Below are 15,313 nucleotides of genomic sequence, written 5' to 3'. Positions count from 1 at the left end.
TTATTAAAGAAAGAAGTGTTTCCCTGAATTAATTTGTAACACCCCTAGGTCTTTGTTTCAGACATCAGCACATTTTTTTTAACAACATGTAGAACAAAGTTGAAGAGAATACATTAGACAAAATTATAGAGGGTCGCTTCAAGCCACATTATGCATATATCCTAAACTCAAGAAAAACCTAGTCTTGCACTACTACAATTTGTGGCATCTCTCAAAATTGTATCTTTTTCTTCAAACTTAGAAGTCTGTATTAATAAATGGCTAGCTGACAGCTTTTCAATTTGATTGTCAGCTATCTGAAGTCAAGGGCAGATAGTGTTTAATACTGAGAGTTCAGCAATACCAGAAAAATCTGTCCAATTTATTGTAGTGATCTATTTTTTTTAAAAAAATAGGACAATTCAGAGACTGCTGGCAGTTAATTTAATTCCTGTCCTATCGCAGGTGGTCTGTGAATCACCCCCTAAGAATCCCTTCATATGTGTGCGTCTGTTTTCCTCCTGTCACCACACCTAATAAAATTCCAGGATACTGATGTAACCTTGGTCCCTTATTCTACCTTCCAAGTTACAAAGAATGATACACTTGTAGAATATGCAGTTATCATAACTTTCCTTGGGGAAAGAGTATGTGAGAAACAAGAACTGCATTGCAAAGAGCAGCAACAGAATGCAGAAATAAAAGCTAGCAATCAACACACTACAGATTTAACTGCTTCAGCATTGAAATGGATGTATCTAAAAAAAATAAAATTTAAATTGCCTGATTAAATGATAGTTTAAAAGCAGTAGGTGATTTAGCATATCTAGTAAGGTAGAGAAAGCATGTAACTGAAGGCAAATGCAGAATACATTTTCCTTTTGTCTTTGACTGCACACAACACAACAAAACTACTGGCACTGAAAAAAAAGTTTTGCATTGTTTTTTCTTTAAAAAATAGAACGGAAATAGCTCAAATGTTCCGAGAATATTGACAACATATGCATAAGACCTTTTGTTTATATTTGTTAAAAATACACTCCATAATATCTTTCAATCATTGCAATCTACAGCTAACAATTTCAAAACTTCGTATCAAGATTTCAGTCTTGCAAACATTTGGAAGGGAGAAAAAATTATTTCAAAGTTGTTTGTTTATTGGATAAGGTTCTTTGCAACATAAGTTATACACACACAGAAATAAGCTCCCCTAAAACCAATGGATTTGAGTGGTATAAGAATCCTGCTATCTCCAACTTTCTGCCTCTCTTCAGAAAAGACTGCACACAAGTCCAACTAGATTAAGACAGCCTATTTCTCCGATCTTACATAGAAAACACAAGAAACAGTGTCAGAGGTCAAACACCCTCAGTAGATTTTACAATTGATTTGCATTGGGAAGTGTCTTTTTTACAAGTCGTTCCAAACCGAATGGCCGCTTTTCCTTCCAGACAAAAAGATACGGTTACACAGCCAGTACCATTTCTGGGATGTATATATAGCCAACATCCCCTTGAACTGGGCAAGCAGGTTTGTTGGGACTTTCAGCATTTCGCTCTGTAGCTGTCAACTCGCATTCCTCTTCCCCCACCCCAAAACCTTCAGATGACTTTCTCTCTGGCGCTTAATCACCAGGTTTTTGTGGCTTTTTTTCCAGAAACAAAAGGCGAGGCTGAAAGGCGCTCGCTAACCAGAACCCATGCCAAGTTCTGAACGTCTCTGCGCGGGGGAGCCTGCGCGTCCAAAGCCATTCCGCCCGCGGGAAGCCGCTGCGCCGAGACCAGCCCCCCTCGGGCCAAAAGTTAGCCCGGCAGTAAAGTCAACAGAAGAAAGGAGGAATCGGGCCGTCGCTGTTGGGTGCAGCTTGTTTGCTTTAGAAAAAGCCTGATAACCGCGCCAAAGCCTTAACTGTTTCGCGGCTGCTCTCCACTCCCCTGAAAAGGGGGAAAGGGCTGCTAAGATGATCCGGGGAGGAGAAGGTAAACCTGAGGCGGTGACCCGAAGCACTACCCTCCCTTCAAGGCTCCGGTTATACGAAGTGAAGCTACACACTGAGAGAAGAGGAGTGAGTTGTTCCTCCTCAGCCCCTTTCCAGTTTAGATACAAATAAGTTAGCGAAAGCTTCCGGGGAAAACTTAACATTCCTTTTGTGCCCCCCCCCCCTTTTTTTTTTTCTCGTGTGTGTGTATGCCGCAATCATGCAGAAATCAGCTCCCCCCCCCCGAAAGCACCCCCATCTCTACTAACAAAGCAGAGGAGATATTCCACAATGTAACGAGCCAAGGCTACGCAAACAGGATCTGGGCAACTGACCAGGCGAGAGGTCGACCCTTGGCGTGAGAAGCCGAAAATGTGCAACTCCTGGAAGTCTGGTGGATTCCTGCTCCGAGCGGCGCGTTGGACTCGATGGTCTAATATGGGCCCCTTCTATGGCTCTTCTCCCCACCCCGCACCCCGGTTCCAAGAGGCAAAAACTCCAGTGATTTTACACGCAGCCGCCAGTGCCAGGCGGGAGGTGAGGGCGATTTCCCAGCTTTGAGGAAAGGGCGAGCGAAAGGACAATGCTTCCTTCCCAACGGTCCCTTCTCGCTCTCGAACGCGCGAAGGTGCCGAAGGTGGGATTCTGGAAGGAAGGCACCGCGGCGTTCCACTTCCTCCAACCTCCGAAGCAACTATGAGGGAGAACCCCAAACGGCTAGTCTTTTTTTTTTTTTCGGGGAGAGGGGGGGGGCTCTCCATTGCAAGCCCGAGGCTGCTAGGCACCCTCCTTGCCTCAAGCTCAGGAATGTGGCGGAATCAGCCGGGAAAGAAGCCCACTTCTCTAATGGGACCCCTTCCCTCGGTACAACCTCCACCGCCTCCCGTCTCTTCCAACGGGAGGGAGCTCTTCGAACCCCAAAGGTTCCCTCCCCCCTCCCCCGGCACCCAGCGGGAGAAGCCAAGGGAGGCAAAGGAGGAGGCGGCCCGCTTCCCCCATAGAAACGGGACGCCTTGGCACGGAGCAAGTCCTTACCTGCCGAGAACTGGCCACGAGCTGCTCCCAGGAAGGCAGCCGAGGGCGCGACGAAGGAGACGATCACCGCCAGTAAACCGACGGCTCCAGCCTCCGGGGCCATAGCGAGTTTGGATAACTTTACCCGGAGTCTCTCTGCTCAGGCGGTCTCTGCCCAGAGCCGTCTTCCCGGAGATTCCTGTTGCCTGGTCGGAAAGGAAAGAAAGAAGAAAGGAAGGCAACAGTTGTTTTTTTCTCTCTCTTCTCTTCTTTGCTGGCTGGACGGCGGTGCTCTCCCGCCCGCCCCCTCCGGGCGCAAGCTCAAGCCCGGTGCTGGCGGCTGCTGCGATCGCGGCTGCTCGTTACTCCATCGGAGTTACTTTGCTCAGCCGCGAAAGGAGGAGCTGAGCGCTCGCGCGCGTCCGTCCCTCCGTTTCTTAGTGCCTCGGCCGCGGGAATGAGGGACTCGTTTCGGCAGGGAGCTCATAGTAGCCCGTTAGAGCGGACGCGCCAGCGCCTCCTGCCGCCCGCTCTCGGGAAGACGGCCCAGCCGTGCTCTTCTCCGGCAACCTCGGCTGTTTATATGGGGGCGTTAAGACTGAAGCTCCGATCTCTGCCCGCCGTGGCTGCGCTTTGATGCTTATGCATGGGGGGGGAGGAATTAGAGAAAAGAGAAGAGGGGGCATTTTTAAAAAGTGGAGGATGTGAGGAGGGCATTTATGTTTCCTATTTTTCTCAGCGACATTAGAGACAGCCAGGCATGTATACAAAAGCCAGGTGCCGGATCCGTTCGGCTTCCCGCGGGGTCGGCTTTCATTCTAGCCAGCCCTTCACCACTTTTACTAAACACGTGCTCTCCCAAGTCTTGAGATCCGCGGGTCGCCCGGCTGCCAAGTCCCCGCTTTCTCACCTGGGACCGGTTTCAAAGTGTGAACTCGTAAGCTCGCTAGCCCTGGAGGCGCGTGGAATAACCCCTAAAGCAGCGCTTTCGCTTTGCTAGAAAGGCTGCGGGGTGGCCATCGTCCACCCAGTCCCCGCTGCCTCAGCATCGGCTGGAAAACGCCACAGGTGCAGCTCGGCCCATGACTTCATAACAGTGAAACTGCACCTGTTGAAGCGCTGCTCGCCTGACCACCTGTTAAGGGGCAACTGCGACTGTCCTTTGAGCCAACCGTACCAGGCGCTGAGCTCCGGGCAGGGAAGCCTAGTCGATCTCCGAGCGTACTCGAACAGGTTTTCTCCCCTTCGCCAACAGCAGCAGCGCGTTAAATGCCTATTAAGAGAAGCAACCCGTTTCGAATGACTTTTAGAACGCGGCACAATTGGGCAAGGCTTTAAAATGGTGCAGAGGGGGAAGCGGGCGGAGGTGGGAGGGGGCGGATGGAAGCTAAAGGAAAAGAGCGCTGAGTGCTTGCTTTTTTTTTTTTAGTGCGGAAGTTCCAGCTTGAGATAGGCCACCTGAGAAAGTAAAGCCTATTGTGTGCCTAACACTGAAGCTATCACCATGCTGAAAGTCAAGTACTTAACTGGCAAGTAGGGTTACAAAATAGGCACTCAAGTGGAAGGAAATGTTGAATTAAGATTTTTTTAAAAAAAAAATCCCCCTCACCCCAGGCATATTCATCTATTGGGCAACCTCGAGGAAATTGTTCTCTTGGTTTAACTAGGTTTGCTAGTGTAAAATAAATAAAACTAATAGCCTGTATGTGGTAGTCTAAAATTGTTATAGCTGCAATAAATACTGTAACTGAGGTGTAATATAAGTATAAAACGCAACTGGTTAGACAATTTTGAATGTATTAAAAACAAACAAACACGGAAAATAGCATTGATGCATATGGCAGTTCGACTAACTCTGGCAGAATCTGTTCTGGAGTTACAGTAAGTCAGTTCAGATTCCAGAGGTTAAAACCTTATGAAGATTTCAAAGAAATGTTCTTAATTTCTGAGTAAATATCTTTAGATTTCACCTTAAGCAATGGTCCTTGTATGTGAATATATCTGGTTACACTGCATTGCGTTCCATTTCTGGCTGAACAACCCTAACTACATAGCTCCCACCTTAGATTGCTAGATTTTTCCTCTGCCCTTTGCTCAACAAGAGATTGGTGTTTTCTCAGAAGACTGAAAATGAATCTCACTAAATGATGAGTGTTTTCAATGGTGGGAGTGACCATTTGTCTTTATTCTATAACCCTTTAAAAATGGAAACTTGAATCCCACAGAGAAATTGTTCTCAAACCAACTGGGTTCACAAACATGGCCACTGCGGGGAGCGGGGGGGGGGGCAAGTATCAACACATATGCCATGACACCATCATTGCAAGTTGCTGTATAATTTTTGCCATCACCATGCAAATTTTGGACTGATTCAAATTGCACAGTTTGCACTGTCTGCATGTTACATTGAGCTACACATGATGCCAATGTGCTTTGCTCCAGATGCATAAATTCCCGTATTATACAAAGCCATAATGTGTTTTGCTTAATTTTGGCTTTGCTATATTTGGTTTGTGAATACTTCTTCTATAGTTTATAATCCATATTTTATGGCTTAGTGCAAATTTAATAAACCAGGACTAAACCCAAATATGATTTAGACCAGGGTGTAAACCTAGACCCAATCTTGAGGTTCAAATCTTAGTGCTATAGGAATTTGCTAATTTTTGTACTTTTTTTTCTATTTCCTCCTCTATATAGCACCTGGCCAGTTAAAGGAGTCTAGTAAACTAGGAAGTTTATCCACTTATTTTAAAATATATTTATTGATCCTAATAAAAGTACTGCCAAGTGATAGATTTTTATTTTTTAAACTGTTTTTCACTCCCTGGAAATCTCATTTCATTACTTTAGAAGCCACCTAGTAGATATTCAATTGTTTCTACTACAGTAATTTGGCTACTACTATACCATAACAAGTTCTTAAAGAGATGGGAGTACCAGACCATCTCATTTGTCTCTTGAGAAACCTATATGCGGGTCAAGAAGCAACAGTGAGAACCGAACACGGAACCACTGATTGGTTCAAAATTGGAAAAGGAGTCCGGCAAGGCTGTATACTGTCGCCCTGCCTATTTAACTTATATGCAGAGCACATCATGAGAAAGGCAGGGCTAGATGAATCAAAAGTTGGAATTAAGATTGCCGGGAGAAATATCAACAACCTAAGATATGCAGATGATACCACTCTAATGGCAGAAAGTGAAGAGGAACTAAAGAGCCTCTTGATGCGGGTGAAGAAGGAGAGTGCAAAGTTGGCTTGAAACTCAACATTAAGAAAACCAAAATCATGGCATCCGGCCCTCTCAATTCCTGGCAAATAGATGGGGAAGAAATGGAGGTAGTGACAGATTTTATTTTTCTGGGCTCCAAGATCACCTCAGATGGGGACTGCAGCCAAGAAATTAAAAGACGCTTGCTCCTGGGGAGGAAAGCTATGGCAAATCTAGACAGCATACTAAAAAGCAGAGACATCACCCTGCCAACAAAAGTACGTATAGTCCAGGCCATGGTTTTCCCAGTTGCAATGTATGGCTGTGAAAGTTGGACCATAAGAAAGGCTGAGCGCAAAAGAATTGAGGCCTTTGAACTGTGGTGCTGGAGAAGACTCCTGCGAGTCCCTTGGACTGCAAGGCGTTCAAACCGGTCGGTCCTAGAAGAGATCAACCCCGACTGCTCTTTAGAAGGCCAGATCCTGAAGTTGAAACTCAAGTACTTTGGCCACCTAATGAGAAGGAAGGATTCACTGGAGAAGAGGCCTAATGCTGGGAAAGATTGAGGGCAATAGAAGAAGGGGACGACAGAGAATGAGATGGCTGGATGGAGTCACTGAAGCAGTAGGTGTGAACTTAAATGGACTCCAGAAGATGGTAGAGGACAGGAAGACCTGGAGGAATGTTGTCCATGGGGTCGCGATGGGTCGGACACGACTTCGCAATTAACAACAACATACCATAACAGCTGATTTGTGAGAAACTGAGGTTCCTACTCAGTTTAATTAGGCTATAAATATTTCTCAAATTACTACATTAATTTAAATGAGAAAAACTGGTGTTTCACTTAAATCTAAAAGCAAATTTTCATTTTCCCAACAGAACAGCTGGAATTTCTTTCCCCTGATTTTTGCTATTTGTACCAGGTGTTTGGGGTTTTGTTTTGAGGTTTTGTTTTTTTTTTTTTGCCTTTTCTGTTTTTTAAACTTATATTTTCCTTTTGTCATTACATTTCAATGAAATATTTTGATTCTTCCTTCCCACCTCTGCAAAGGAGAGGAATGTATTGTGCGCTTTTAACTATTTTAGTTTAATTGTGGGTTAGCAGGAAAAATAATCAGTGGGTGCAGTTTATCTTGCATACGAATGAGAAGATTTAAAGTTCCTATTTGAATTTCCATGTAACCGCTCTATAAAGCCCAAGGCGACTGCAAGTTGTAGTTCAACTGAATGCCTATTGTAGGACTGGTAAAGTGAATGGATTGCAGTTCATATGAGATCCTATAACCTTAGAAATAAGTCTTTTTGTAGTGATAGTTGCCTGAGGCATGTCTGCCTAGAATTTTGGACCTGTAGATAGATCTAGCAAAATAGTGAGCAGTGCCTCTTTTTGTTAAGGAAAAATAACAAAACAACCTTATCCTTGGATTGATTTTACAGATTAACAACTGTATTATCTATTGACTTTTAAAAACTAGCTAAGGAAATGACTAAATACTGTTCTTGAAGGGGAGGTATATTTCTCCTTCCATTCACTCCCCCATTTCTTTTACAGAAAATGATGTGATATATTGCTTTTTAAAGAAAAAAAATGTTACAATTGAGAAAAAGGCAAAGTAACAGTCCCTATACAGAGTCTTCAGATAACAGTTGGCTATTATGAATCCCATGGTACAACAATGAAGGTTGGAGAAGCTATGAAAGGGTTCACTGCTTTACTTCCATCTGGGCTCTACCTATCTATTTATGAATAAATACACATATTGCCCAGTGCAACTAAATATCAAGTATCCTTATGCCAAAATAAACCAAAACTGGAAAAGCATCATACCTCTGAAATCTGACACCACTCAAAAACTAATTATGGAACAGCATTATTGTTTATCCCATATATATATTGATCAATCACTGGTCATGGCTAAAAATGTTAGAACAAGTATACATTTTATTTTTTGGTTTCTCCAGATGGGTATGTTGGGAATCCTACCCTAAATAAACTAATTGTCTAGTTTGATAAAAGGCAGATTTAATTTGGGACTCATCCCCAGATACCTGGTTTTTTGTTGTTGTTAGTTGCGGTCGTGTCTGACCCATCGTGAGCCCATGGACAATATTCCTCCAGGCCTTCCTGTCCTCTACAATCTTCTGGAATCCATTTAAGCTCACACCTACTGCTTCAGTGACTCCATCCAGCCACCTCATTCTCTGTCTCCCCTTCTTCTATTGCCCTCAATCTTTCAGATTCCTGGCTAGGATTCCTCAAATCCTTTTTCTCACACCATTGAATCAGTGCAATACAAGCCACTAATTCTCAGAGAGAAACTGTTTTTGCATCCTACAGAATAATTTAAAAATCAACGGGGTACTCTTTTTCATTTATAACTGTATTACCTTTCCATGAAAACTTTTTTAAAAAAGAACAATCTCTGTGGACAGTATATATCCATATTGTTAAAATCTCCACATGTCAGTGCTACCTAGGTGCTGCTTTTCTACTGCACTGCAAGAAAACTTTCTGTACAGCAGAATATCTACTTTATAAGGGATAATTTATTGCTGAATTTCATTGGCTTCCTGAACTAGGAGATATGGATGTAACCATTTCATTGTAGTAATTTGTTAGCAGCTTACATTGCCACATTTAAGGACTTTTTTTCCCAAACTGTTAGTTGTATTCAGGAAACGGCCACTTGTCCTGGAAGACCCAGCCAATATTATGCAGTTAGTGTAGATAAAAAAATCATGTTTCATTGTGCTGAAACCCTAATGTTGATTTGCTAGGAAAATGAAGTTTCCTTTGTGCCTTCAGGATTGCATAAACAACCATAAACTGAATGTAGGCAAAGGGAAGAGAAAAATATAAGCTGTTTAAAGTTATCCTCATTTTGCTTTGTTTCTGTTTATTTGCAGGTTGTAGTTATGCTTAGTCATAAACATAAAGTTCTGTGCATCTACCAGCCTTATGAAATGGAATTTCCTGGCTTCTGTGATATTATGCCCTGGAACCAACCTAGCACTTAAAATAGAAAGAAGAATAAAACAATTTTTATGGTCTTCTGGAAGGTCTAAGATAGAGCAAATCCATTTTATTGTTGGCTGATAGCATTCTTCTAGGTCAGGGGTAGGCAGCACTGGCTCTTTTATGACTCGTGGACTTCAAGTCCCAGAATTCCTGAAGTCCACGAGTCATAAAAGAGCCAAGATTGCCTACACCTGTTCTAGGTAGTCATAGATGCCCAATTCGTCTACAAGGCTAAGCCAGCATTTGATTTATTTAGTTTGATTGAAGGTGATATGAATCTAACCATCATAGTTTAACATTAAACTACCAAAGGACTGGAAAAGAGCTGATGTAGTTCCCATCTTCAAAAAAGGAAAAAAAGTGGATCCAGGAAATTACAGACCTATCAGCCTGACCTCAATATCTGGGAAGATTCTAGAAAAGATAATCAAGCAACAAATCAGCGAACACCTAGAGGCAAACAAAGTGATTACTAAAAGCCAACATAGATTTGTCAAAAACAGATCGTGCCAGACAAATCTTACTGCATTCTTTGACCAGGAGACAAAATTAGTGGACCAGAGGAATGCTGTGGATATAATTTATTTGGACTTCAGTAAGGCATCTGAAAAAGTAGACCACAACCTACTACTTAATAAGATAGAAAAATATGGGTTAGACAGCATCACCACCATATGGATTCGTAGCTGGCTGACTGGCCATACTTAGCATGTGGTGCTCAATGGAACTGCATCTACATGGAGGGAAGTATGTAGTGGGGTGCCCCAGGGCTCTGTTCTGAGCCCAGTGCTTTTCAACATCTTCATCAATTATTTGGCTGAGGGGATAGATGGGGAACTCATCAAATTTGTAGATGACACCAAACTGGCAGGAACAGCCAACAGATAGGCTTAAGATACAGAAGGATCTTGACAGACTTGAACACTGGGCGCTATCTAACAAAATGAAATTCAATTGTGAAAAAAATTAAGGTTCTACATTTAGGCAAGAAAAAACAAATGCACAGGTACAGTATAGGTGGTACCTTGCTCAATACTAATAATTTTGAGAGGAATCTTGGAATCCTAGTGGACAATCACTTAAATATGAGCCAGCAGCGTGCTATAGCTGCCAAAAAAGCCAACACAGTGCTAGGCTGCATTAACAGAGGGATAGAATCAAGATCACATGAAGTGTTAATACCACCTTATAACGCCTTGGTAAGGCCACACTTGGAATACTGCATCCAGTTTTAGTCACCACAGTGTAAAAAAGAAGTTGAGACTCTAGAACAGACATGTCAAACTTGTGATGTCACGCGATGTCGTGCAACATATCTGGACGGTTTTGCCATTGCTGGCAATGGGATGGGCGTGGCTTCTGGATGACACATCCAGCCCGTGGGCCGGCAGTTTGACAGCCCTGCTCTAGAAAGAGTACAGAGAAGAGTAACAAAGATGATTAGGGGATTGGAGGCAAAAACATAAAAAGAACAGTTGTTGGAATTGGGTACGTCTAGTTTAATGAAGAGAAGGATGAGGGGTGACATGATAGCAATGTTCCAATATCTCAGGGGTTCCTAAAAAGAAGAGGGAGTCAAGCTATTTTCCAAAGCACCTGACAGCAGGACAAGAAGCAACGGATGGAAACTAATCAAAGAGAAAAGCAACCTAGGAGAAATTTCCTGACAGTTAGAATAATTAATCAGTGGAACAACCTGCCTCTAGAAGTTGTGAATGCTCCAACACTGGAAGTTTTTAAGAAGAGACTGAACAATCATTTGTCTGAAATAGTATAGGGTTTTCTGCTTGAGCAGGGGGTGGGACTAGAAGACCTCCAAGGTCCCTTCCAACTTGATGATGATGATGATTGAAATAGACTACTTTTGGCTTAGTCAACAAAGGCAAACATATCAATGTTACAGTTTGCACTGATGTAGTTAATTTTGTAGTTAATGTAGTTTAGGTACTTAATTTTAAATTGCAATTGAAACCAGAGATTGTTAGTACATGGTAGCTGTTCACTATTGATGCCTTCCAGATATTTCAGCCATGCTGATTGCACACATTAACTGACCAATACATCTGGAGGGTATCAGATTGGGGAAGGTTGACTAACATTATAGAATATAAAACATTTGCAAGATTATATCCAAACTATCAAAATACAGATCATTCACACTGAATAACCAGATTGTTTCCATGCTGTTATAATGAAAACAATGGAGCTTAGATGATGTTTCTGGCCTCCAACTGGGTTTATCTTCCATATAACCTTATTTCAAAAATTCAGTAAGTGTTATTACTTAATAAATATAATTCCAGGCTTTTTCATGCACGTAAGTCTGAGAATTAATTTTCATGTTATGATAACTAGATGATTTAACCAAGATTAATAAACAAATCAGAGTTGGGTTTCACAAATCAAATTATGCATGAGTTAGAGTGACACAAACAAAAAATATGATAGTGTATAAACTCAGTCTATAGTCCTTATTTATTTTAACTGCAAGGAAACCAATTTAGTTTGTGACTTTATTAATTTTAAATCTTATTTGTAACAGTTCTATCTTGAGTTTTACAGTACAACAGTCTGGAAGTTGGAACACAAATCATCAAAACAATTTAAAGCAATTTAAATAATTTTAGCTAATATTTACCATTTAAAACATTTAAGGCTGATCTTTTGAATTTCCATTCATGAGATGCTGAAAAAAAAAAATGGGAACCTGACATTAAAGTTGCAATTTTGTATATACTTACTAGATAGACTATTTCATTGAAGTCAATGGAACTTCTGAATAAACATGTACTGTATATAATGGATTTCTCTATAAAAAGCAGCATTTTTTTAAAAAAAGTACTAAATGTTTACATTTGGAGCGTCATTATTGAGATTTAAGAAAATATTAACCATTCTATATATTTGTGTAAGATTTTAAGAGGAAAGGGAAGGGGCACGTCATACAAAATCTTTTCTTTGTAGTGGAATGAATAACACTTTACAAAGGTCTTTGCTGTGTAGAGAAACTTGAATGTGGTCCAAAAAGATGTTACTTGAATGGAATGACTGAAAAGTAACCCCAATATATCTGGAACATGCAAGCAGCTGTGGTTAAAGAAACACTAATTCTTTATTTGACAGAGCCAAGAAAATGCCAAATTATGTTGGTTTAGCTCAAAAATTCCTGATCTAAATAAATCCCTGGTTCCTGGGTTTTAGAACAATTGAACATGTACCTGTCTTTGCAATCAAGACTTAGCAATTTAAGCAATCAGTGTAAAACTATTGCATTGGTTCTTCTTTTGATTGCTTTGATTCCATTTTTTCCTGGATTTAATTCTAAACTTACTACTATCAGTCTAGCTGTGGCTTCTGTGTAAACGACCTAGAGGAAATAATGAAGACAATCCTTCCCTAACATATTTATTGTTTGCTTAGGTACTGAAGATCCCCAAAAAATGTCTAGTTCTTGTTCTTTTGGGGCACTCTGAGGAGACTTCTTGGAAGATTTCTCAGTAGTGATGTCCACACAAAAGGCTTAGGGCACCCAACACCCTTTTTCACTAAATGTTGTTCTTAGTTAAAGAATCTGGGCCCAGAAATCAAATATCAACCCAAATACTGTAACTACCAGAAACCTAAAGTATAAGATTCAAGATGGTTTCTATTTGAGTTTTTCCAGAAACCTCATTTTAAGAATGTTTTTGAGATTTTTTTTGGCGGCGGGGGGGGAGGGGGGAGAATAGAAAATAGTTTCTCTTGGGTTTGAAAGTATGTGACATACCAGAAGAGTCAAGTTATGTATTTTCCAAATTTTTGACATACCAAGCTCAAAAGGTTCACTGGTGATATGCTTTAAAAAATAGATTAATACCTCCAAATCTCTATAGCAGGGTGCCCAACCCCTGGTCCACGGACCGGCATTGGGCCATGGCATGTCAAAAACCAGGCAGCCCAGGCAAGCAAAGCCCCATCTGCAGAATGGAGGCAGCATGCACAACCACACCCCCTCCTGTCTGCAGAAAAATCTCTCTCCACAGTACTGGCCCCTGATGCCCAAAAGGTTGGGGGCACTGCTCTATAGGACATCCTTGCATGGTTCCCATAGATGAAACCAATTAAAAGAACTTCAAGGCAAGGATTTCTTCTTTAAAGAACATTTTATTCAGGAAAGAAAGTATCAGCACTTACATAGTTGAACCCAAGACTAAAGTTCCCTCCCCGATATACAGTTGCAATTCCCACCCCAGAAAGGCCGTCATAATTCACATTCACCAATTAATCTAAAATCCGTCCCCACTTTACAGCCTGCCAAAACTTTTATCTAGAATTGACCTTGAAGCTCACCAAGCTGCAATTGTTTAGGCTAACTTAAAAAGCTCAAGCATTCCTCTCATCCCCCCTTCTACATCTGAGAATCCCAAGCAACAGAAAAAGCACAAGTAAAGCAAAAGGTAAAATGGCTGCAATTTCTTAATTGTCACAGCATTGACACAGCCCATACTTGAATGTACGCCCATTAGAATTTTTCAAGTCCTCTTTAGAATGATCATGTCATAGACCAGGGATCCCCAAGCTCTGGCCCATGGCCCGCTACCATCAGCTGTTTGGAACCAGGCCATAGAAGCAGTGGGCAAATGTGCACATGCATCCCCACTTGTGTGAGCAGCAGAAAAATCTGTGTGTGCATGCTCCAATTAACCAAGGGAACCATCCCATCTCTCCCCCTTACTGGTCCCCAGAAAGGTTGGGGAACTCCATTATAGACCGTATTGCAATGCCACCAAATTATGTTACTTTTCATTAACATTTTGTCTCACATCTGTTCTCAAAGTCTGTATTCCATGTTACAAAGCAAGCATTTCCTTTTACTGATTGCATAAAGCTTGTTTTCTTGTTCGATTGCTCTAATGACTAGTAATATATTACCTGGTAAAAAGCTTGCAACTGAAAATCTATGTTAGCTATTTCTTCCGTGCCATTGACACAAATGGCACTTTACAAAGAACAAGAAGGTGGGTCCCTACCCACAAAAGAGATCCAGCTCAGAAGTAGAAACACAAATTGGATTCATTTAAACACTAATTCAAAGTAGGCATCTTCATATTGACTTTGGGAGTCCACATAACCCAATTCCTAAAAAGTTATCTGAATTGAAATGGAGATGATTAAGTAGATGGAGTGTCAAGGAAGGAAAGATTTATTTACTTTTTGTATGTAAAACACTAAAATGGAGAGAATAGAGAATTAAGAGATCAACAACTATTCAGTGGATGATTATAAGGACCTCTTCTCAATCAAAGTACAAGTGATGGGTGAACAGTAATAATTTCCTATGAATCAATATCGCTCACTTGTTCCCACTTGCCTCTTCTCCGAAATCTGAAAAATTTGTCTCCAGGCATCATATTTAATTTTATCCCAAACCAACAAGGTTAGAGTCATATGAGAAGAAGCAAAGATTTAAAGAAATTTAGCTTCAAACTCCCTACACCAGGGGTGTCAAACTCACGACGTCACGTGACATGTGACGTATCATGACTTTTTTTCCATTGCTGACAGTGGGGTGGGCACGGTTTCGCCATGACGCATCCGGGCTACAGGCTGGCAGTTTGACATCCCTGCCCTACACCTAATTGTCTGAAACTAGGTGTGTTTCTTGCCAAGAGTCCTTTCTACAGTTTTCATAATATTACCTACCAAACATTAGATAATTTAATTAATCATTTTACCCCATAAAATCTAAAAAAGATTCCTTTTCACAAAAGCCCACTGTCAGCAGGTATGTGAAAATTCTCAGGATCAAACTGACAAAACACAGCATGTAAAGGTCCTGTGAAGTAGCTCAATTTTTTTTCTTTATTTGTGACATTTTGAAGATAGAAAACTTGGTTTCTCCGAGTTTGACTTTACAGCTAGATAATTCTGTGACTTGCAGCTAAAGCAAATGAACTGATCTTCAGATTCCCCTCTCCCTTGTTTGCCTGCCAGCAAAGAAAGTTAGTATGCAGTAAATTGATTTATTGCCTAGTTTCTGTACCATTTTGAGCTCAGCTATCTCCTTACTTGCAATAGTACAGCTTCTATTACTATTACAATAGTGTCTATTCTGTAATGTAGCTATGT

The 15,313-nt window shown here is 41.4% G+C and overlaps 1 protein-coding gene across 17 annotated transcripts in view; it reads right to left on the bottom strand.

The window, feature by feature from the left end:
- PTPRK (protein tyrosine phosphatase receptor type K) overlaps positions 1 to 4,274 on the bottom strand; it is a 365,757-nt gene extending 361,483 nt beyond the window's left edge. For 3 of the 17 annotated variants that reach the window (XM_039324742.1, XM_039324777.1, XM_039324884.1), the window contains exon 1: positions 2,993 to 3,548. In XM_039324742.1, coding sequence (XP_039180676.1) covers positions 2,993 to 3,095 — 103 coding nt within the window. In that variant the 5' untranslated portion in view covers positions 3,096 to 3,548. Of the gene's footprint in view, positions 1 to 2,992; positions 3,551 to 3,881; positions 4,123 to 4,148 lie in introns of those variants that run through there. The other 14 variants (XM_039324786.1, XM_039324804.1, XM_039324823.1 and 11 more) reach the window with 10 other exon arrangements.
- Positions 4,275 to 15,313: the final 11,039 nt, after the last annotated feature.

This window comes from Crotalus tigris, unplaced genomic scaffold (genome assembly GCF_016545835.1).
Source record: "Crotalus tigris isolate CLP2741 ecotype Arizona unplaced genomic scaffold, ASM1654583v1 scf7180000017611.44802233496:7321179, whole genome shotgun sequence".
Taxonomy (NCBI): domain Eukaryota; kingdom Metazoa; phylum Chordata; class Lepidosauria; order Squamata; family Viperidae; genus Crotalus; species Crotalus tigris.
This window is presented reverse-complemented; position numbering and strand designations above follow the sequence as displayed.